Source organism: Serinus canaria, chromosome 7, assembly GCF_022539315.1.
Source record: "Serinus canaria isolate serCan28SL12 chromosome 7, serCan2020, whole genome shotgun sequence".
NCBI lineage: Eukaryota > Metazoa > Chordata > Aves > Passeriformes > Fringillidae > Serinus > Serinus canaria.
This window is the reverse complement of record NC_066321.1, coordinates 9922949-9948083: the sequence shown is the minus strand read 5'-3', so window position 1 is coordinate 9948083 and position 25135 is coordinate 9922949. Positions and strand designations below refer to the sequence as shown.

The following is a 25135-nucleotide window of genomic DNA, read 5'->3' as shown; positions in this document are numbered from 1 at the left end:
GTAGGCTTAGAGGGAGGTTTCTGTGACCTTTTCATGGATTGTTTTCTTCAAGACTGACAAAGTTTTTCAGAGGGAGATTCCTGTTAGGTTGAAAGTTCAGAGCAGATTCTGAGTCAGTAGCTCCTCTGCCTGATGTTAGTGTCTAAAAATGTCCACCTACACTGTTATGGACAAAACCATAGCATAGCAGGGAGACAGCTCCATGCCTTGGAAAAGTGTGGCAGATGTAGTCATTTCTTTAGGGATTTTTGAAATTATTTTCATAAAAATTTCTTTGGCACTAAACATCTACAGAACTGTAGTGGGAATGGAGTGCCTAAGTCTACCAGGCTCTTGGCATAATCCCAGCATGGTGATGCTTTCCTGGCATAATCCCAGCATGGTGATGCTTTCCTTCTCTCCTCTTTTCCATTTCACTGATCTCCCTCTCCCCACCTGGGTTTGCAGGAGAAGGAAGGTGAATGTGTCAGCAAGCAGTTTATGGTGCTCTTCCTGGGAAATGGCAAATACAGCTATTGCTGATGTAGTGGGGTTGTTCAGCTCCCTTGCTCTGGAGAGGTTGAAAGCTTTATGCTCTGTTTTAAGTGGCTGCTGTTTTGTTAGCATATCATAAACCACAGAAAGTGTTATTGGGCCTGGAACAACAAAGTATTGTGTCCTTAGTGGACATGGGAAGCCCATCAAGCTTTTGTTTTCTTTGAGGACGTATGTTGGAGTATTTTTCTTTGTCTGATGCTTTCATGGTTGTGTTTCTTGCACCACTGAATGTATCACAGCAAAATCCAACTCAAGAACAATCACTTTGTAGTTTGGAAAGTATACCTTTCAATACACACCACAAAGATCTAGAAGATTAATTGAATAATGAGGTGGTGAAACCAAGCAAGAAAGTATGGAAGACTGGGAGAATGTCTCGAAGGATTTAATAAATTGGATGATTGGGCAATATGATGGCAAATGAAATTCACAGAAGATAAACACACAACAATGCATTGGGGGAAATAATTGAAGCTGCTCCTGTGCACTCATGTATTCAGAATTAACTGCGACTTCTCAAGTGTAAGAACTTGGTGTTATTGAGAGTAGTGCAAGGTCCAAGAACTGATGCAGAAGGAATATTAAAGGACATTCTGGGCCACATTAATACAAGGTGGAAGAATAATTTTCTGAACAACCCACTTTACTGAAAGCATGTAGAATGTGAGCATGTTGATTTTTAATTCAAGTAAGAAATTGTTCCCAATTAAGCTTCCTAGGATTCTTCTGGTTATGTAATCTAAATGTATGATGAGTTGTTCTGATAGTAGTATTTGAACCTGAGATTTTCAGCAATAAAAATATCTTACAGTGATTAAACTGAAAGGCATTTGGATGAAAAATGGTCTTTTTGATGCTTGGCTTTTAATTTCACCAGACCAGGGACATTACTTGAGTCCCACAATTAGTCAGTAATAGACATAGGACACTCATGTACCCTACTGATGAAAACTAAATTCCGCTGTTGGGCCAGATACAAGGCATAGAAAAAGTATTCAGTCCAATAAGTTAGATGATAGACAAGATGATAGTCATTGGTCAATAAAGAAAAGTATTTAGTAGAGAACATTAATCTTCATTGCCAAAACTAGTTTTGTTTTCCCATATTTTAGAAAAATACAGATATTAAAAAAAGAAGTGTGTGTGAAACTTTCCATTGACTGTGGGAGAATCAGCACAAGTATGCATGTGTACCCACACATATATGAAAGGAACAGGAAGGATGGCCTTGGCAAGATATTAAAATAAAAGGATTGAAATGTCATTACAGATAAACAAATATGAATTCATTAATTCCAAATTATATTTGATTGTGTGAATGATAATAATGACTATATTGTTTATTTCTGTTGCCTAGGAAAACTGCATATGTTTGCAATATTGACATTTGAATCTTAAATTCTTGTTGTGCTGCTCGATTGTATAACTGATGAAGAGATCCATCTTTGAAATAAAAGCTCCTGGCAGAGCTTAAAATCAGTTATTCTTTTGTACTTGCAGAACATCAGACATTGAGCAGGGGTGGCTGGGTTTTGAGTGTCACTCCTATGAGCAAAGGGAGCAATGTGGCTGTTGTTCAGAGCGCGCTGGCATAGAGGAGAAGACAGAAACTGCAAGGGGAATGTGTGTTCTTGGGCACCAAAGTGTCCTGCTAAAGCTCTCTACCATCTGCCATAAATAGGAATATGAAAATCACCTCTATGTATAAGATCCACTAGGGCTTCTTGCAGGAGTAAAATTCACCCCAAAGTTGTGTGTTGTTCAGCTGTAGATCTAAGAGTATTTCACTGAGCCGTAATGAATTTAGCCTTTACCTGAAGGCAGGACTATACTACAGCCCTGTTGCAGAGAGGTTAATAATTATTTAGAAGGGTTAATTAATCTCTGGAACATCATAGTTCACAGCATTTGAAACCTGGCATTTGAATCTAAGAATCCTTACTCCTAATCTTTGTTTCTAATATGTATTTTTTGTTGGATCTTGGTAGCCAGATGGCCTGTGGCCTATAGCTCAGACTTCTGGCAGCTCTGGAGCATGAGCTGTCTCATGCTGGCTATGCAATAAGGCAGGCTAGCATAGCATAGCACAGAATTGGTCTCTTCCAGATGTTCACCAGAGCACAGGGAAGAGCTGACATGACACAATCAAGGAAAGGAAGATGGTTGGTTCTTGTGTACAATTTCTAGATTCATTATATCAGTCAGTGATACGGAGCACTTCTTTTTAGCAGATATCAGTGTTTCTAAACAGATCCAGATGACCACAGAGGGTTTACCCTTTGAAGGAAGGCAGTACTTCAGCTCCAGCAGCTGTGAGGCATTATGTTTTCAAAGATACTCAGAATCATGTGTGGTCCTAAAGAATTTATAGCACAGCTTTCCTGGAGGTCAATTTTGATACCAGCTTCTATCAGATTGACAGATGGGGCTGTAGAAACACCTACCTTGAAGGCAGCTCTTCTGCTGAAAGTATGTCAGTCTTACCTGCTGTTATATAAATGACCTCCCTCTCAGAGCAAGTGTCACAGTGGTTTGGAACATATTGTTTTGAAAATAGTATCTGCAGATACTGTCTAGCCCCTTCTGCAGAACAGTATCATCTGTGACTTCCCATCTGGTTCCTAATTTTGTCTCCTTCTAAGCTGTCAGCACACCAGATCCTCACACTTCTGTATGAATCTTGGCCCCATCAGCACTGGAACTAAAAATACAGATATCAAAGTGGCAATATGTATTGAAAACTCAAATTATACAGAGGTTCTTTCTTGAATGTTCTGCCACTGAAGCATCTCTTCTAGGGTGAAAAACATTAATTCTGGCAATTGTTGGAATGGGCACAAACCTCATCAGGAATCTTCAGTATACCATATGTACATAATCATCCCTAACTCTCTAGATCTCCTTGGGAGCCATAGGAATCCATCCCTGACTTTTTAAAGCATGAGAAATATAAGATATTCTGAGCTAGATATGGTGGCAGTAGAGACCTACTTTTAAAGTTCAGAGCTAAGCTGGGGTTTGAACTGAGATGTGAAGTACCACTGCAGGTAGGTAAGTACCAGGTCCAGAGTCACTGTGGAGAAGGAAGGAAGGCTAGTCCTCAGCCCCTCACCCCCCAGGAGTTCTGGGAAGCATAAGGATGGGGCTGTGTGGGCACATCTTCCTCCTTATCTACTTACAAGTTTCTGGTTGCAGTCACATGTGGTTTTCCTGTATGCCCAGTATCCCAACACCTCCCCTCCATCACACTTGCCTGATGCAAGCAATACTGGGAGAAAGCTGGAGCTACTCTCCATCCTTGTGAATCTCTGTTTATAGGCAGCAGGGAAAGAAGACTTGCTATTAGTAGAAAAGAAAAAGAAAAAAGATAATAAATGAAGGAGAACATCTAGAACCTTTCCAGCTGAAGCTGCAAATGAGGCTGAAAATATACCTGGGGAAAGTGTCAGAAGTAGAAGTGTGCTCAGCAAGGTTCTTAAAGCCCTCTGCAGAGAAGTGATGACTTGAGAGCAGGGGGACACTGAGTAACTGAGCCCTACTCCTGGTGTCAGGAGGAGTGATGGCTGCCTCTGAGATGTGGCTGCATGAACTGCTGTGTGTCTGTGAGGAGTGTGAGGAAAAACTCAAAGTCACTGAATGACTCCAGTGCATCAGATTTGGTCTCAGAAATTATTGCTTATTACTTATTGCTGCCTTCAAAAACACAATTTTTTTAAAACCTCTCCCTCCCCCCTAAAAAAAACCCAAAAACCCACCAAAGCAACAAACCAAATCTAAATTGCCTCAAAAAATACCACTGAGGGGAATCTTCTGACAGTTCCTCGGGTAAGGATTTGTAGATAAGACTTGTTACACGAGCAATACTGGGATGTTTGCTTAATAGCAAAATAAAGTTTATTTGATTAAATTTAATAATTTGAATAATTAATGGAAAAAACATTCCCCTTAGTGGGTGGAGTCTGGTAGGAACATCACAATATACATTTTCAGTGTTACAGCTCTTGCAAAGCACTAGGCTGGATAAACAGCTGCCAGTTACAGCGGGTGCTGGCAGGATTTTCAAGGACTGTACTTTGTAGTATGGAGTTCTAGGGGATTTTGAAAGGTTGTCACCTGATTCAATAGGAATGCATGACTCATTTGATGTGTTAGCTGATTAATTTTAAGTTTACTAGGGCTTTTGAGGAGAATCCAAAGATTAAACACTATGGCACATTTACAGAGCCAAACTTTAGTTTTCTGACTTTGTGGGAAAAAAAAACCCCAAACCAGGCTCACATTGTTTTTGTTTTTGCATATACCACTACTAGTTTTATCAAAGCAAGAAACTTCTTTCTCACACTAATTTATACTGGTGAAATGGAAAACAGGTTAGTATTTATGTCCAACCATGTGTGAAATTAGTATCCTACAAGTGCATTGAAATGAATGCTTGTGGTAATAAAGTAGTAGTCACTGTTTAATTTTAATGCATGCTTCACTTTAAAATTGGTTTTCTGAATAGCTACTATGTACATTTACATTCTTCCCCAAAACACTTCAATATTTAATACCTCCTTTTTCTGGTCTGGTTCTGTAACTCCTTCTGCACTGGTCAAAACTTGCCTAGTACATTGCTTGGAATTTAGGAGCTACTGGTAAATAGGTACTACTCAGTATCACTAAGAATCTGGCAGAACTTCAGAATCAGGATTAAAAGTTTGCAGGAAACTCAGAATAAAATGTTCCAGCTTAACAGTGCTTAAGACTGATGTTCTTTATGTACATAAAAGCACAGGGTACACTTGGCCAGAACAAGGTTCACTTTTCAAGCCTGATGCAGCAAATGGAGCCTGGCTGAGGAATATCACTTTTGTGTTTAGATTTATTTATTTCATTAGTTAACAAAATCTGTGATCCACTAGCACTTATTAGCAACTTATTTAAGAAATTAATCCAGATAAGTTACCAAGGAGAAAAGAATTTTCAGTCACTGTTGGCTCTTCCAGATTCATGTCTGTAAGCTTAGCTAAGACTTGTGTCTTCTTCTTGGATGCATCAGCTGTTCTGCTTGTTGCTAATTCAGTCTAAGCTTCTGTGGCCAGAGTGGCAAATGGAGTTCTGGAACTCATGGAGGAGACACATTTGTCTGACTGATGATACTAGTAAACCTTTGCACTGCCGCCATGATAAAAAAATTCTATATTCTCTAAATTGTTTTGCTAATTGCTATTGCTTTCTTCTGAGTGATTTTTCTGTAGAGAAGTGATTATTGCTCAGCTTTCTGTCCAAGTTTGGGTAAAATGGAATTTGTTACAGCTCTGAAAGCAGGAGACTAGATGGTAACAGAGCATTCCCCCTTCAGCTGTGATCCAGAGGGGAAATATAAAAAGAGTAGGGATGGTACTGGGACAGGGACTTTGGCATGGTATTAGAGCTTGCTCTATGCCTGCCCATACAGCTGTTCCACATCTGAGCAAACAGTAGAGCTAAGCCACATGTGTGAGTATGAATGTGGGTGCTGCAAAGCCAACCTTGATGTGTGCATGTTGTCTGTTGAGTCAGAAATAATCTTTGGCATATATATGGGCATTTGAGTTTAAGCATATGAAGCATGTCTTCAGCCTCCTCCATCCTGCCCTGGAGGCATCTCTGAACACCCTGTTTCCAGGAACTTGCAGATTTTCCCTTGCAGGATCCCTGATAGTCTAGCATACAGATGCAGATGGAAATTTCCACCCCACTGTGCCTGGTCCCATATAAGAGCATAGTAATTTTAAGTCTAATACCTAGACATAGGCCTAAACAGGTGTGAGAAATTCTTTTCACATACCCAGAATGTAGCTGTAAATAACTTATTAAAAAGGCAGCCTTAGGTGCTTTTAAGACTTAGATTTTCCTGCTCTACTATTCAGGTTTCCTCTTGATTCGACTCCTAAAACCCTCTTTATTTAGACTTTGCTGTGTCACTGAATGGGAGGGACTTCTGCACAAGCAACAGTCTCTGCAGCACTTTACAGATTGCAGCTCATCTGCTGAGTCTGGCAGATTGGTTTTTCTCCCTGTCCCTTTTGAATGACAACTCTTGACCCATGTACTGTCTTTTGTAGCAGTGGACTCTTGAGACTCTGTGCAGGACCCACCTTTGCATGTGCCTTCTCAGAGTTCTCTGATTCCAGCAGTGCAGCTGTCCTGGAGCCATCAAATATATTTCTGCTGTCTTGGAAAGATGAATTGTACTTATTTCTTGTTCACATCCTTCTCTCTCCTCCCATCCTGGAGCATGCAAGCTCATGAGATTTAGGTAAAAAATGTATCATCTCAGATACCACCTATTGCCATCCCACTGGAAAACTTGACTGCAGCAAAGGCCTTAAATCAAAAGCCTGTGTGACACTTTCTGATCTTTGAGCAACTTTAGGGGCTGTCAAAAAGAAAAACAGTCATACCTAGTTAAATGAAGTTGTTTGGTAAGGATTGAGGTATTTGTCAAGTAGAGCCATGCAAAAGATTAAAGCAATGTCTGTCAGTGAAACTACTGTATTTTGGCTTATGTAATTCTACAGGGTTTTTTCCCATGTTTTGCTTTTCAAGGAAACTGTAGGTGCCTTCAGCATTATATCTAAAAAGGGAATTATACATTGCACATAGTATTTCATTTTATATTTAACAGCTCTTCTTTGAACAACAAAAACTGTAAACTCATTGCTGGGACTTGAACTGAAGTCATGGTGGTTCCTAGTTGTTAATGATATTTTACAGTGACAGCCCTGTTCTGCTTGCAGTGTTAAGAAAAACAGTAGTTCACTCAGTGTCTGGGTTTCCACTAAAGTTTACTGATATTGGATGCAGTACTGCCCGTCCTGCATTGCCATGGTGTGGGCATATGAGAGGTGTGTGCAAAATGTGACAGCAGGATTGCTGCTTCAATGAAAAAGCCATGAAAACATTGATTAAATTGGGGAGGGCTTTCTTAGCCAGAGGAGCTGCAAGAAGAGAAGAACAAACTTGCTGTGTCTAACACAGCAGAGATGAGCAAGAAAAAGGCATGGCTAAGTCTTAATAGACTTTAATATAAAATGTCTCCAAACACTTTTATTCTTTAAAAAGTGGAAAATCCCATTTGTTTTAAATTATGAGAGATTTGGGACAATTCATATTGCAAAGAAGGTTTTCTATGAATAATTTTTTTTAGAAGATACTGGTATTTTATATAGATAAATATGAGTATTTTCCCTGGTTTAATCATTAACCAGGAATCTGTGTAGGTTTGGGGATGGCAGGTAAGTGAAACTGCTCTCCCTGAAATGAAAATGAACTGCTCTCCCTGCCCTCTGCATTTTCTAACACCTTTGATTGGAGGTTATACAGACAAATGTGCTTTCTGTAGTCTATATAACTTCTACAACTGATGCTGTAGAACACATCTGCAGGGCCTAAGGAAAGGGGAATATAAATTTCTCTGCTATTGACAAAAATAATTCCATTTGGATGATGCTAAACCTTCCTTGCTTATGCATAACTCCTGTCTAGCTTCTAAGGATGTTCCAGAATGCTTTAACTCTAAAATCAACCAGGTTGTACCAAATCCTGAGTGGATTCGAAGCTTCATGAGGAAACCACAATCTTCCCAGCTGCCAAGCTCACACTCCTGAAAGTATCTGTATGTAAGATTCCTGGAGAGCAAATTTGCTTTGTGTTTGTGAATATTCAGAAATGAGATCTTGAGATGGGATCCAAAATGGTGCAGCTTATTTAAGCCTGGAAGAGGGAAGGCTTTTCTACACTGTGCTGTGATGTGGAAGGGGTAAATTGTCACTGAAGAAAGTCTGGTGCTTGAAAGACTGATTTTCCTCATGACCTTGTACTGTGGTAGTGCCCTACTGCTGGCACACCTGATATGGAGGTGCTTCTGGCATCCTGGTAGTCCTAAGGAGAGAAGTCAGAGGCTGCACAGGGGTGCGTAATGAGCTTTGGCAGCCTGGATGTAGACTTTGTTTTGCTACTTCCTGCAGATAGTTGTGAAATTACCTTTTTTAATCCATAAACATAAAAAGATAAATGGCTTCAGTTAAAATCAGACAGAGGTAGGCACAAGAAATGGCACTACATGAGATATCATGAAGGAAGGAATGAAGAAATGAAATGCTAGGTGGATCTCTCTAGGATGTTTGCTCTTATTTCTGAGTCCCTGGGCACGACATGTTCTGTTTCAATTGGAGTAGTAAACAGTAAGGTCAGAGGAGATGTGACTGGGATCTCTGTACTCATCCTGCCTGGTCAATACCATTTTGGCAGTTAAATTTCTGCAGGGAAATTTTTCCCTTATGTTCTATTGAGAAGAGATCAGGTGGAGGAAATCCATGTTCCCCTGGCATCTAAAATAATCTGGGCTGAAACAGAAAATGTTTTGCTAACCTCAATTGCTAAACTACCTGCAGACTGAGAACTGATCCAAACAGTGTCAATTACAACCAGTTGGCCCTGACACTTCTTGTAGACAAGGTATTTTATTCCTTAAATGCACTAGACTGATACCACTTTTGAAGTGCTCCAGTGCATCCCTCCACGCTGGAGGTTTGGAGAGGTTTTGTCCTTAAGTTTCTTAAACATCAGAGATTTTCAGTGGCAAATGAGTGATGATTGCACATTACCCCTAAAGGATAAAGGCAGTGAGGCCACGGGAATGTTCTGGCTCAAAGACTGCTGTTCTTGAGAGTGATGGATGGGATTTTGCAGCAAGAATGGGTTATCCAAGGGTAATACAGCCAGAGGGGTCATCACACCAACAGTTGCTTTTTCTTTCTAATGGTAGAGGAAGCAAAGATGAACAACTGTGAGATGTGAGAGTAACATTCCTATTTTACAGTGGTGGTTAGGTGAAAAAGCAACATTTTTCCTTAAGCTCATTTAGAGCTGTTATGCGATCATAGAAGAATGAGGAGCTGGGGAAACTTCAAATAGGTGAACAGGAAAAGAAAGTGCCCAAATGGCAAACATCTGTCTTCATCTATATCTGCCTGTCTGTGCTTGAAATCTTGATAGCTGGGCTCAGGGAAGAATATTTAACTCGGCGGCTAACAAACAAGTATTCCTCACAGCACTCCTTTTGAGACAATTATTGTCCCAAATCACAAATATTGGAGCTACAGTAGAGAATTCAAAATCATTTCGCGAGCAGAATCAATGTCTGAGCTGGGACCAAGATCTTGGCTTTGGATCTTTCCAAATTCCTTTTTGGCTCTCTAGTCACCGAGGACTGTAAAGAATAAAATATGAAGGCATACCTGCAACAACGTGCAGTTTTGCTGATCGTTTCCAAAGCAATCATGCCCAACAGCTCCTGAACATAAAAAAAAACCCTGATCCCTCCACCCAACCCCAAAACAAAGAACAATTTTTTGTGTCCGTATAATCACATCAGCGTTCACTTTCGGCCCCCGAGTACCTGCCCGTCTAACAGCCGAGAGCCGCGCCGTGCCCCCGCGGCTGTTCATCAGAGGGGCGGCATGGCAGCGGTGCAGCCCAGGGATGCACAGCGACACGCCTGCGGAGCGTAGAGGGGTAGGGAATAAAACAAAAATTCCCTCCGGACTCCCGCGGGGCGTCCGTGCCCGCACCTGTGCCCGGCGCGCCCCGCCCGGAACGGCCGCGCCCCGCAGAGGGGCTGCCCCGGCGGCGGGGGGCGCCGCAGCCTCCCCGGCCGGCGCCCGGCCTGGCTCAGGAAGTGCCGGCAGGGAAGCGGCGGGGGCGGCCGCCGGGGGCCGGGCCGGGCTGTCAGCGCGGCGAGGGGCAGCGGCGGCGGCGGCGGGGGGAGCGGAGCGGAGCGGAGCAGGTCGGAACAATAGCGGGTGGAGGGGAGGGGGCCGGCGGCGGCGGGGCTCGGCACCGGCACCCCGCCCCGGCCGCACCGCCCAGCGCAGCCCGGGGGCAGCGCAGCCCAGCCCCGGGGCAGCCGCCCCGCAGGCACCGCGGAAGGGATGATCCGAAAGGCGCTCGGCTGGGCTCGCAGCTGAACGCGCCTCCATCCCTCCCTCCCTCCTCTTCTCCCTCCCTCTTTTTTTCTCTCTCTCTCTCGGCTCTCCTCCTCCCTAACTCACTGGATATTACCAGCCGCCGGGCTCGCCGCCGCCTCTCCCCCAGCCATGAATCCCGCCGAAGGGGCGGCGGAGGAAGGCGCTGTCCCTGACTCCGAGGTGGATGCTTTCTTCCGAACAGGTAGGGGAGCCGCGGGGAAGGGGCCAGGGCAGCGCCGGGCCCTGCCTCCGCCGCGGGATGCGGGGCTGACGGCTGCGGCGCGGGCACCGCCAGTAGCGGAGCCGCGGGGAGGGGAGAAGAGGGGATGGAGGGGGTCCCCGCCTGCCTCCTCGCTTTGTCCGCCGCAGCCCTTCGGTGCGCCCATGGCCCCGTCGCCCTTCCCACCCCTGGAAGGATGCTACCGCAGGGCTGCGCTCCCACCGCCTCGGGAGAGGACCGGCCAGGCCCCCGCTCCAAGCAGGCACAAAAGCCCCGCGGGGATGCTCGGGGAGAACGGTCGCGTTGTCACCCCCGCAGTAAGCAGCGCCGGCTGGGCGCCGGCTGGGCCCCGCCGGGCCCCCGCCCCGGGCGGCGGCGGCCACCCGGGTACCGGCTGGTATTTGGAAGCGGAGCTGGCTGCCTGCCCCGCTCCAGCCGGGCGAAGAGCCGGGCGCTACCCCTGCCGCCCTCGGGTGGGCAGTGAGTGAGCGCAGAGGCGCCCTGGGCAGCGCTCGCCCGCAGCCCCGCTGCCGGTCGGGGATGCTGACCGCACGGAGACGGCTCGCTAAGTAGCTCAGGGCTGGGTGAGAGCCCTGTGTTTCACTCTCCCGATTCAGAGGATGCTGAAGTCCAGCCAAAGTGTAGCTGGACTACAACAGAGCTTAGGGAGCCTTTGCTAATGAAACAGTGGTTAAGTAAATTTTGTGGCCATTAGGTATGTGCTGGGGTCCCAGCTGCAGCCCTCCTTTGTGAGGTGGTGTTTGTGTGGGAGCCCCCAGCTCTGAAACATGGCTTTGCACAGGATGAGCATCTCCGCTGAAGCAACTTGTGGTCTGCATGACACACCCCCCTCTTCTCCCTTGTTCCCTCCCCCAGCAAAATCTTAAGAAAGTTTATTATAGTCTTGGTAGATTTTTAATTAAAAATTCTAAAGGATTAAGTACTTGTTTCATAAGGGGATTGACCCTTTTGGGCTAGGACTGACACTGCCACAGCTGTTTGTCAAGACTGCTTTTCAGCTGTTTTCCTTCTTCTACCTGCTCATTAGCTACACACAATGCTTTGAGCTCCAGTTACAAAAAAGCGATTATGTAATCACCAAAACTTTAAAGAAGTAAAATCCTGATGGCCTGCAGCAGCTCCCTGCTATGGTAGACTGCACCCCATTTATGTGAAAACCCTTTGATCTAGAGGATAAGTATAATAAGGTCTGGCTGTGTGTATCTTATGATCCACAGGTCATTAAGCCATAGGATATTTGCCCGTTTATAGCCTACCTGGTTACAAGATAATTTTCTAAGTCTCAACAATGACAGATTTGTTAGAAAAAAGAAAAGAAAAACAACTCACCAATTTTCTTTTTAAAAGGCATGTGTTAATTAAGGTTCCTCCCTACCTTTTCACTCTCTCCCCTCCTTCACCCAAAGCTGAATCATTTCTCTGTGACACTGCCTTCTCAACGTAAGCACGTTACCAGAATTTAATTTGGAGACAGTCAAATCTGTCTAGCTTATATAAAAAAGTATTCCTAAATAAGGGGAAAACACAGGGAGCCATGTGGCTAGACATTTCTCCCAAGCTGCCTCCTTCACCTTAAATTTCACCTGTAGATCTGTGAACACACTTGTAACCTGCATTATACATTCAGCCCAGTGATTTCAGAGTCTCCTAACACTTCTGCTTCTTGAGGAAACAAAACAACAGGAACCTGGGCTTGGGAGAGGTGCCTAGGTCCTATCCTTGCACTAAAACATGTATGCATAGGCCATCCTTGATGGTTGTCTGCCTCACCTTAGACTTCAACAAGGAAGATCTTGTTTCTGCATCATTACATAGCATCTTGTGTCCAAAATGATGATGTAGGAAAAAACCAAACCAAAACAAAAAAAAAAACAACAACAACAAAAAAACAAAACAAACACTCCAGACTATTAGTAATCAATTTTGCCTCTCTGCTGGCAAGATCCCTGAGAAATGGGAAAAGCATGAGCACAGATATGACTCGTATGAAATGAGAGTGTTCGTTCTCTGAGTTGTTTGGGGCCCTTTTACTTGTGGGTTTGTGCACTGCTGTTGTGCTGTTTAAAGCTGGGTTCAGTGGATGGTGGAGAGAGGACAGGTGATGAGGGGCTTGGGAGAACTATCATAGCCAGGATACATCTGACTCCCACACCTCTCAGGTTGACAATAGTGATCCTGTCTGAGTAAGGACTGTGAGATGGGGTCTGATGTGTAATAGCTACAGAGACCTGCACTGACTTAGCATTTCTTTTTCCCCAAAAAATACTAGATTTTTTTGTTTCTATACCTTGTCCTGATTTGTGTTCTGGATTTGTAAAGCATAACCATTGTCTTACATGCTCACATCAAATAAAAAATGAGTGTATATTGTTTAGAGATTAGCTGCTCTGATAACTCAAGCTTATACGGAACAGCCTAAACTCTTCCCAAATTCACTGTTACCACATGGAAAAGCATGAACTCATCATTTGTTAAAAAAACAGAGTCGAAACAACTAAACCTCTCTCCGAGGCTTTTAGCAACCAGCTGGGCTCTGCACTGAGCCGGGAAGATCGATAGGCTGCTCCCTGGTACCGGCAGAGGAGGCTGACGCTGGGAGTGGCGCCGCTCACAGAGCAGCTCCCGCAGCAACAGCCAAACACTCGAGGTACCCGTCCCTTATCAGCGGGACACCTGAGATAGCAGGTTTCTGAGCTGTACCTGGAAAGGCGAACTGAAGAAATTAACGTGAAGTTATAAGGGAAGGTCTGTTCTGGTGCTTACACTGATGAGAACTAGGAGTAACTTGTAAGAAAAGGGTGGATTTAACAACTGTGTAGTTGATGCTGGCAGTCAGTTAAAACCTCCCTGGAGTCAGGCAGGAAAGGGACTATTCCAATTTTCACCATCTGATATATGCAGTAAGAAATTCAGGAATACTCTTTTAGAGAATCAATCTCATGTAATTGGGATAAAAATTAGCAGGCAGAGGGACATGAAGGGCAGAATTTACTATTGCTGTCTCCAGCTCTGATTTCTAGGATAAGACCATCTGCTGAATTGTAGCAGCAATTTCTGCATGATGTCTATCTCTTCTGTTTGAGCAAAAACCCCAATCTATGCCTAGGTGTGCCTTACCAAGTTTCTTAAGTCGGTGTTTTTTTTTTTTTTTTGACAGGTAAAATATGACCAGGTTGTCTGGAATTCTTGATAGTCTGTATTAAATGTGTACTGAAACTTTTTTATTGTGTGGAACAGAATGCAAATACTTATAGTTTCAAACATAAACTAAGTCACTTTTAAAGTGTACAAATAGATATCCCTTGAATACAGACACCCAGAGAAAGCTTTAGCTTCCCTCTTAAGCTGCAGTAATTTCTGCAGTGTGCTTTGGATACAGGGGTGACCAAATTTTAAATATTTATAGAGGTCAGTGACAGAACAATTTAGCAAACTACCAATTACTAGCAGAAATAGTCATCAATATTTCTCATGCACTAGCAGGTACTGTTTTATTTTCTAATTTATTTTTTTGGCACTTAAGCATAACATTGATTATGTCTGATATGAAGATCCCAACTTTGTCATTGATACTTGCTGTGAGTTGAAAATTGACGTTATTCCATCTCCTTTGGATGCGATGAATTATTCTGTTTGCTCTCTGCTTTTCAGCCAGCTATACTTCTAGAGTTGTTCATTTGTGCACAAGTGACTGGCAGTTCTGCTGTTAAATAACTTTAAAATGATTGGCATTGACCAGGCTGTTTGATCAAAAGATGTGCTTGAAATGATGTCAGAAGAGAAGTGCTCCTTGAGGTTGATGGACTCAAGTGTCTCCTTGTAGAGCAGGAAAATTGATTCAATTGAGTCGTTGCTGGGGTGAGGTGTTTGTGTGATGCCCAGCTTCCTTACCTTGAGACTTTATAATTCATAAGGCCTGGTCTGGTAATGTGTGCTGTTAGAGAAGGCTCTGTTGCAGAAAAGACTGTCAGGTCTGTCCTACCATTTGGAAAGCTCTTGTGTTCTTTGAGGTCTTGCTTTTAATCAAAATCTGTACCATGCTCTGGAGGCTGTCAGGAATATGAGTTTTGTTGTTTTCTTTCTTTATTGTGTAACGTAGGTGGTTTTTATTTTTTCATGTGATTGACATGGGGGAGGAGTTGCTGTTTTACTACAGGTGGGAACCCAGGTCTCTCCAAACCTCCCCAGTGCATGGGGAAGGCTGTGTGGTTCTGCCCTGTGGTTGTCCTATCTCCTCCACCTCAGACTCAGGCAGATCTGCTAGTTCAGGAATTTTCAGGTAGACATGGGGGAGGACACATAGGTTACTCAAGAGGTCTTGGTGGGAATGACTGTCCTCTTCCCTCTCTTGCCATGCAGATGCTGCCAAGAAATGGGGCAGAAACTGATGGATTGTGGGGTCTTGTGTCAAAAAAGAAGGACCCATTTTTGTCTGATGCTGGAAGGGAGCAATTAAATGAATGATTTATGTTCAGAAGAGCATTTCTTTCCCATACTGCTTCTTTCCTTCTCACGCAGAATATGTACAGGGCAACAGGGATAATATCTGATAGTTACTTACAATGTGTTTATTCTGGATGAGATTGCATTGTGGTATAGGCTAGTAGGAAGATACTTATTCTATTTGATAATAATTCAATTAATGTTGAACATCATTACTTCCAGAGTTGCCTACACTGTGTTTTTGGGTTGAAACTCTGAAAGAAGAAAGTATAATCCTGTAGTCATCACAAAAGAGGAACACTCCTGGTGCTTGTGGAGACCCTTTTACATGTGGACTTAGATGGCTGTGAGAGTCTTGGAATGATGAGTGGCTTGGATACAAGTGAGCATCCAAGCTGGCCAGGCAAATATAACTATCACTCTTTCCTACCACCTGCCTCCCATACTATATTTTATCAAGTCTCATAATAATAATCTGCTGGGAAAACATGAGGTTTAAAAGATGGGAACGGCTTTGATGGGTTTGGTGGGTTTTCTTTGCTGTAATTTCCAGGCACACCCCCACGTTAAGAGCCTTTTAGGGAGTCCTCTGGCTGCACAGGTGCTCTGGGCCTCTTGAAGGTTGGGAATGAAGTATTCTGTTGTTTCAGCTGCTGTGACCTTATGGTCTCTGGAAAGGCTGATTATGGATGTAGAGCAGCTTTATTGCTCCATGGTGACATGTACCATACAGTACCCAGTGGTATTTTAAGTACTTCATAGTTACATCAAAGAAAATACTTAGGGAGTATTAGGCCTTATAAACCCATAGTGCTGTGCCTTTTACAGCTGGAACTTAAAGTCATGAAACGACTTAGAGGTATTTGTGCTTTTGTTTGATTTGGACTGGTGTCCTGCTTTTAATATTTCTTTGGATAAACAACTCCTGTTTTACAGCCTTGCATGGCTCACACACCCTGTGTTTAACTGAAGGGACTCTGCCACTTGGGGAATTTTGCCTAGAGAATCTGGCAAGAATAACAGGGAATATTCCAATACATGTTTTACAAAAGAAAGCTGGATATGAAAAGAGAAGTCAAATATGATTGTCTGAATGGAGAGCCTTAAAGTGTAAAGGACTGTAAAAAAAAGAAGTCATAATATTTTGAATTATTTCTTTCCCACTTGCTTCTAGGATGGATTGTGTTACTACTGTACAGATCCAGAGAACTTCAGAGGAATTGCTTGGGAGTTTGCACAGATGTAACTGAAAACAGAACTTGGCCCAGGCATTGCAATGGCAATCATAAATCTAGGTTTAAGTCAGTCACCTGTGTGATATGTGGCCTGCAGTGTGTTAAAATGGGATTTAGAGCATTTCGTGCTAGGAATGGAGCAACATTTCAGCAAAATATCTAAGTTTTCATGTCGTATTTCATGTTTGATTCAGAATGATCCTCGTGTTTGAATCCAGGGCAAAGACTTTCCTCTGTTTATAAGTCATTGTGAAAGTCATTAACCTATGTGATCACCGTGGATTGACTTTAGTTTCAGCTGTTTTTTATTTATTTTAATTTGAACTATTCAGAGAACATTCTAAGTAATATTTTGAAACTATGTATGTTTACTGCTGAAGTGTTAAATATCATTTAAAACATTTGTTGAAGTTTAAGTAATTTGTGTTGCATAATCTAGGGCTTAGATGATAATTCTGTTTCTGCTTTTAAATATAAATATTCATTTTGTTTGCTCATTTTCATTAACAAATGCCTGGAATAAATTGTGGTTTGTTGGGGCTCTTTGTTCTTTGTCTCTTATCAATGTATGGCTTTCTTACTAAAATCTAGGAGTGTTTTTTTGTTTCTTTCAAGTTGCACAAAATCAAAACATTCAGGTACATAAGTCTAATTTGTTACATTTCAACTTCAAGGCAACAAATTACCTTTAAAACTAGAAATGAAATTCCTTTTTTAATAACCCTAATTATATGAACCAGCATTTCAGTTTCACTGATGGAACAAAACTACCATAATTAGGCAGACTGTAGTTTTTAGTGTAAGGTCACATCATGCTTTGCTGAGAATAATAAGAGGAAATGATCTTCAATTTAACATCTTGGTGACTGGCAGACCAGCTGCTCTGGTCATTTCTTTTAGTGAAGGGGCCTTGAGAAAAAGGGTGAATGTATGTTGTTTGTGAGAGAAATTAAATTAATCTTGTTATGTAATTAGTACCCATGTAGACAAGGTGGAGTTTTCAGGCTTTTAAAATACTTTTTTTGGGTGGCAGGGGGGGAGGGTAGTTTGGGTGTGTGGAATTAGCTGTCCTGAAGTGGTAGAAGACATGCCTTATCTTTAAAATTATAATTATAATAAAAACATAACAAGGAAAGATTTGACTCTAAGATGTTGCTCTCTTCTGGGGATTGTGACCCTTTCTTTGCCAGGTGACTCCTTGGTGAAGCAGTAAAGGGAGCAGGTCAGGCCTGCTCCAGTGCAACAAAAGGGCAGTAGTTGGTTTGTTACCTGAAATCAGAAAATATCTATCTGTCTCTATATGTATATATCTCAAAAGGTGCTTTGTATAGGCTCCCCGGTCATATCGGTGCTGCTGGCATCGTTCCTGGCTCCTGGAGCGGACCCTGGTGCTCCCGCTGTTTTAGTGGCAACTGGCAGCCTGCTCTGGGAGCAGCACCGTCGGCAGGAAACAATAGTGTCTGATTCTTGTTTGTCAGCAGGGACAATAGCCCCGCTGATGGGCTGCGGTGCAGGAGAGGGGGCTTCCTTTGTGTGGCAGTGCGGGCATGGCAGATGGCTAATTGGACATGATAAACCACGGGGGCAATGGGGGAGAAAAAGGAGATCTGCAGAGATTAGCGGCTTGTATCCCCCACACTACGGAAAAAAATGTATTTTAAAGATGTCATCAACTTTAGTGCTTTGCCATGAATATATCATTCAGTAATGAAGGAGGAGGACATCCTAACTAAAGTATTATCTCGGTTGATATGAAGTCTGCTTTATTAGCTGGGAGCAAATCCTGTTACTGTATGGGAAGGTAGGTGAATGCATGGCCCCCAAAGGCGCTGGCATGGCACTTAAGAAAATTAGCAGTGCATATTTTTCATTGGTCTTGTAAGTCAATGTCAGACTGTTGTGCCAAACAGCATCCAAGCTGAACACAAAGAGCTTTACCAGCTGTGTGTGTTGGGAGTGGAAAGTTATGACCTACCATAGCTTGACTTTATAAGAAGAGATGTTCCTTAGTGTTGGAGCACTGAAAAGCTAAGCTGGTTATCAAAGATGGAATTTATTTATTTAAATATATATTCTTGCTCTTATTAGAGTATGCACAATAGAGGCAAAGCCTGAGACCCTTGCGCAAATGAACTTTTGCTTATTTAAAAAAGTTTAGTAAAAATCAGAGCTAAAGCCTTGGTTCTGATTTGATTCCTAGAAGTTGGACACTTGTCCTATAAGAAAAGGTTGAGAGAGCTGGAGAAGGATCAGACAAGGATCAGTTGCAAAAAGAGAGGAAGCATCATTTTAAAGTAAAAGAGAGTAAGTTCAGAGTAGAGATAAGGAAGATTTTTTTTATTATGATGATGATAAAACTCTCAAATTGTTTGCCCAGAGAAGTAGTGGATGCTCCCTCCCTGGAAGCCTAGATGGGACTCTTCAGTAACTTGTCTCATCAGTGGAAGATGTCCCTGCTTGTGGCAGGGGTGTTGAACTAGATGACCTTTAAAGGGCCCTTTCCATCCAAACTGTTCTCTTATTCTAAAGTATCCCAGGTAGTTTTTTGGTATGAGATGTGTAGGCATAGCTGATGGTTTCAGGCTGTGGCCTGTGAGCCCAAAGCTGTGTCCACAGCCTGGCAGCAGAATTCAGAAGTTCATCCTAATAATTAGATTAGTCCCTTTTTTCCTCTTGCTGCCCCCTCCCTCTCCCCAGCCAGTTAAACAACTTTGGTAGTAACTCCACAAATGAGCTATAGGCAGTAAGGCTGGAAGGGGGGGGTCACAAGTGTTTGGTGGCTGCTGCAGTGAGCAGCAGTCAAGTCATTGCTGGCTGTAATTCCCTGTTCTGTAAAATGGTATCAAGTGCCTAGAATACTTTGCTATTTTAGTGTCTCCCATAATAATAATGTTATGGCATATAACAGATACATTTAAATTGTAGTAAAAATAAATCTGCGAGAGGTTAAAAATAATAGCTAGCAAGAAATATGCAGTTCTCTGTGGAAGCAGATTTACTTTCTGTGGAAATATCTGGACTGTGTTTCTTTTCAACTGTTTACTACTATCTTTTCCCATGGGACAAGTTTAGTGGAGACTCCAGATGAGAACTTTCAGTGAGTTGCCTTTCATTTTCAGCAGGCCATTCAAGTGCTGTACCTGTCAGTCTGCACAGCTTTTGAAGCTGTAGGTGCTTGAGAATATTCAAAAGATTGTGAGTGAATGCAATAAAACTTCCAATTGGGTTGTTCTCCTGTAGGACCTACGATATTGTCATAATGCTATGATGGTTCTCTACCAGGGTTTATTATTTGTATTGCTCTCTCAGCCACTGATTAGTTCCTTCTGAAGCAGATCCTGCATGAACACTGAACAAAAAGATGATCCTTGCCATTGAGTGCTTATGACAAAAGCTGTCAAGTAAACTGTGATTTCATTTAACCAAAGAGTCATGTTTTGCTTTTGTTTTTAAACATGTCTGAAGGACAAGTCTGAGCAGTTACAGAGTCAAGCACTGGGTGCAGAGCAGAAGAAAAGGATGTGAATAAGGTACATGCTGAAAGATAGGGAAGAAATGAGAAAACTGTCGGGAAAGCATGGAAGAATGCCATTAAGTTACCTAACAGAGCACTTCAGAACTGGAGGGCACTTGGCTGAGAAAGGGATCACAGCCTGCATCCTCCATGGAAGGGAAGCAGATGTCAGTGTGGGAAAGGTCAGAAGCCGGAGGAAATCACAGGAATGAGACCATAAGAGGTTTGATTGGAGTAGCTTTTGGGATATAGAAAGCCAAAGGCAGGTTTTCTGGCACACTAGAGAAAAACCAAGATTGCCCGGGTACATAGTAAAAGGAAGGAACAGGCAAATCCTGTGCATATTCCATGCTCAGACTGGGTAAGGCAGCCATAAGAGCTATGACAAAGCCCAGGAAAAGTAGCAAGGTTTTCTCTTCTAGGTGTCCCTCACCACTGAAGACTGTTATTATCACACTGCAGTCTTTTAATATTAGTACACCACACGCCTGCCTTGCTTTGATGCTGTGAAGAGAAGGCATTTCCATATGAAGTGAAGACACAGAGCCAAAATCCTTGCGTGTTCTGCTTCATGTTTAATGCCTCTTGTCATGGAGAGCGGGACTCCTAGGATCTGACTGCCACTCTGTTTGCAGCAATTTAACTTTCTTGCTCTGCTTTTTTGTGCTGAGGCAGAGAGTTCAGGAGTGATGCTAATTGAGTCAGTCTCAAGCATTCAGATAAATTTAGTCTGAAGGAGAAACTCAGGCCTACCGGGTAAATAGTAATGATCTTGTGAACTTGAAGGAGTTAGATCTAAGGTGAGCGAATCTCCTGTTAACAGCTTGCTCCTATTCAACTCAGTCCTGCTCCAAAGTGTGCTGGACTGTTAAATAGGCCAGCTATCTCTTACATATATCTGTAATCTGTCTGCTGCTTCAGGTTATTTGTCAAATCCCTAATGAGACTGTCTTGAACTATTTGAGCCAGGAGAAAGTTTTTAAGAGTGTCTTGGTTTAGAACACCTCTGATGCTAAAACTGGAGGGGAAACCCTGTTGATTGGAAGAGCTTAAATCAATTGAAACTGATCCATGTGGTAATGGGAGTTTGTAAAAATAACACTTCCCAGCATGTAAGTCATTATAATAGGAAAAGATTTTTTTTAAAGCTGGTTGTCTTCATCATTGAGCTGTGCAGTAAGGTGTTACTGGAAGCTTAGACATGGTTGCTGTAATTTGGATTGATTTCAGTGTTTGTTTCAGCTTCAGCTCCATCATGATGTTTCAGCCTGGGGGCCTTATGAAGCTCATTTGCAATAGTTCAAACCCATTGACTGGTAGGTTCTTTCTCAGGCAGACAAAGAGCAAGTTTCTACAGCATCCACCTTCAAAATCAAGAAGTGCTTGACATACAGCAGGGTGAACAGTAATTTCTTTGCTTGGCTCAGCCATCCTCAGCTCCTCTTGCTGTGCAGTGATAATGGAGATAACAGTAATTAGAAATAGTACACAGAATTAGTGCAGCATTTCAGAACATTCTTTTGAGTTTTGCAGTCTTTGTGTAAAACAGGGAGATTTCATCTACCAAAAGGGGAAAATCAGCCACAGCACTGCAGTAAGTGGTTCTTGAGATTGTATGGGCTTGGTACCTATGTTCTTGAGAAGCTCATGTCTTGGTGGTGGAGCAAACCCTGACAAAGCACCCTGAAGGCTTCACCTTCTCTTGGCAGGGCATAGGCCAGGAAAAGCACACCAATTCCTTTTTACTGTAGGATTTTCAAAAGCTCATGCTGAAATGACAGGTGAAATCAGAGACATGCAAACTCTCATCTATTCTTGAACCATTTGGTATGCCTTCCTGTATATGGATGCAGGTGACCTACTTCAGACAGGTTGTACTTCTTGCCTTAGTCCTGGAAATGGGATTAACACACCTTGCCTATGTCCACACCAAGAAGTCAAATGGTCTTAAGATTTTTATGACACTTGGCCCTGTTTTTAAATATACCTAGGTCAGAGCCACAGCTGGTATAAGAAATGGCCCAATGCCAGTGATAGCAGAGGAGCTACAGTAACTGACCCAGGCAGAAATTTTGGCCTGTGTTCAGCCAATAGACTTGTGTGGGGATAGGCCAAAGAAGACTGGTAGCAGAGTAAGGATATTTCCAATTTAATGTGTTAAAATATCCACATGATTTTGCTCATCACCGTTGTACCCAAATGCTGACAGAAGAAGGCACTTGGGCTCTGGTTCCATTCTTCTCACTGTTTGGTGAGGTCCCTGTGCTTTTTAGTAATGAGTGTGCTGCTATGAAAGTTGCATCTGTTAAACACTAAATGTAAGGGAAGTGTAATGACATATTATTAAAAAGTTCCACCTACCTAGGAATGCTTTGCCTTTTAGCCCAGGTTTGCTAATACATTCTGTATTTCCCAGAGATCTCTCCATGAAGAGAGTGCTGTCAGGAGCCATTTACAGCTCTCATCCTCCTTCGTGATTGTTTAGAAGTACCAGGTTCCTTTTTGCTGCAGAGTTACCCACTCTACAATAGAGTGTGGTGCTAGGAATATGTCCCATGAGCATGCTAGTTAGTTGGGGCACAGGAAGGTACCTCCTGACTGGTTCCACACAGTCAAATTTAATGGATCTATAACCATAGTATATGATTTCCTTTTCTTGGTCTCATTTTTCCTTGTACATTTTCCTCTTGGACTATATCTAGCAAATGTAGAACATGTGTATTACTATTCCAAATGTTTGCTTAACGTTGCATTGTCCAGGGCAGAATAAATACCTGTGGCCTTCTAAAGAGCACTGATTAATTGCACATCCCACCTATGTTTGCCCAGTAATGTTCTCTTTGTAACATATGAATGAGACAACTGCAGAGGCTTCTAATTAGGTGCTACTCTAAAGAGTAGTTTTCACACTGACCAACAGAAAGTCACATTGCATCTTCCTTTGGGAATATATAGACAAAGGAAAGTTCCTCTGTGGAAGTTATCTTTAGGGACAGAAGCTGAGGGAGGTATAGCACAGGCAGTGATCACCAGTCTGAGGCCTGTAGAGATTTGTGTAGGAGCTCTATTCCCCCTGTAAACGTCTCTAGTGGGTTGACCTTGGCTGGTGTCCATCAAGCCACTCTGTCACTCTCCTCTTCAGGCTAGGGGGAAGAAGATAAGAGGAAAACCCTCATGGATCAAGATAAAGGCAGCTTGTTAAAGAAAAAGCAAAGTTTGTATGCGAAAGCAAAGGGAAACCAAACGTTTTAAGGTCTACTTCCCATGAGCAGGAAACATGCAGCCAGTTCCTGGGAAGCAGACCTTCAGTGTGCGTAAGGGTTGCTCCAGAGGACAAGAGTCATAATAACAAATGACCCCCTCTCCTCCTTTCTCTTAGCTTTTATTGCTGAGCAGACATGATACAGCAATATCCCCTTGGTTTGTTTGGGTCTGCTGTCCTGAGTATGTCCTTTCTCAAGCCTGCTGGTGAGGGAGGGAATGTGAGAGACAGTGTTGGTGCTGTGAGCACTGCTCAGCAGTAGCCAAAACACTGATGTGTTATCAGCACCTTTCTGGCTACCAGTGCAAAGCACAACACTGTGAGGGCTGCCATGAGCTGGCAGTGTGCCAGGTAGCCAAGGAGATCGGTGGCATCCTGGCTTGTATCAGAAATAGCATGGCCAGCTGTAGGTGCACAGTTTGTGGTCATTGGGAGTGGGGCTATGGGTGAGATTCATCCCCAATGGGTACAGCTGTGAAGAGCAGGTAAACAGCACTGAAGGCAATGAGCCATGGAGTGCCCAGGTGCACTGACCAACCACCAAAGGGAGTAGAGGACACACGGGTGCAATGCATGAACATGAGGGTATAAAAGGTTGGGCTAAAGAACAAGAAGGGCCTATTCTTGAAGTCTTCTGAAGTGGTCTGGTGTTACTCTGTATGGGTTGATGCCTTCTGAAATTGTGTGATGATACTTTGTGTATTATGGCCATCTCAACTGTGACATATGCTGTGACAGCCAGCAGGACCAGTAACTTGATTAATGCCCTGTACTTCACACTGGTGAGGCACCTTGAATCCTGTGTTTAGTTTTGTGCTCCTCAAGACAAGTAGCAAACCCATGCTTTAGCTTTGTTTTCTAGATGTCTCCAATCCAAATGGGCCTCCAATTGGTTGTACTGAATGAGGGAGTGCTGTGGGGGGAGTTTATCACTCCTTTTCCTGTTGTTCTGCTCCGGGGATGTGCAGTGACCTCTGTTTGCACACAAAGTGGGTAAAGGTCAGATGATTAAGACAGAGACTTTATACAAGTTAAACTGAAAATCTTGAAACTAATAGGATAGCATGGAGGGCAGACTAAAAGTGCAAACAGGACTAAAGTTGTGGGTGATTTTTAATTTTTTTTTTTTTTTTATTGAGGGGGGGAGTGTTAAATCTAACAGTGCAGCTATGTTAGCAGCTGCAGGTAATGACTTCTGGAGACATCTCCTCTCTTGGCTCCCATTTTACTCTTCCAGTCTCTGTCTGTATTTTCTCTGAGAAGTGTTCCAAGAACTGCATTTAAACCTCCCTAGACATTACTTTTCCTTTTGGTGTGAGGACACCTTGCAAACAGTGGCTCAGGCAGGAGCCTGAAGCAGTTAGATTACAGAGGAAACCAACTGTAGCAATCTATTTTTAAAAGGTTATTTTGATGAATTGGATTTTATGACCTGATCTGAACTGGTGTTGAGCACCCACCTGTTATGTTGTTGCAGCCTGGACCCACAGGAGTGTCCATATGTGCTATCCTGCCACTGCAATCCTATTTGCTTGCTGTGTCAGGCAGTGCCAAATTATTCTCTCCATTCTCAGTCCTACTTTTCCTGTGTGGCAGTAGTGGAAAGTTGCAGATCTTTTGCTGAGGAAAATAAAACTTGTTACATTGCAGTTCCTTGGCTGTCCTGTTTGCCTTCAAGCACTGGCAGTCGGGGGTTGGGTCTGTCTGTTGTTATTATGCCTATTTTGACTAGTTTGAAAAAAATATTTTGAAATTCTCTATGACCAAAGATTTTATGCAAGAATTTACATAAGATTCATCCTTAATTTTGTTATAGAGTTACAGGTACTGTATTAAGACCTTAAAACACAAACATCCAGACCTCTCAACTACAGTGAATGATATTTGAAGAAACTTGATCCAGAAAGC

General features: G+C 42.9%; 1 protein-coding gene across 2 annotated transcripts in view; it reads left to right on the top strand.

Annotated features, from left to right (window-relative positions):
* The first annotated feature begins 10504 nt into the window (after nucleotides 1-10504).
* The window catches only part of KALRN (kalirin RhoGEF kinase), a 464195-nt gene continuing 449564 nt past the window's right edge, over nucleotides 10505-25135 (top strand). For both annotated transcript variants that reach the window (XM_050976704.1, XM_050976705.1), the window contains exon 1: nucleotides 10505-10734. In XM_050976704.1, coding sequence (XP_050832661.1) covers nucleotides 10662-10734 — 73 coding nt within the window. In that variant the 5' untranslated portion in view covers nucleotides 10505-10661. The remainder of the gene's footprint in view (nucleotides 10735-25135) is intronic.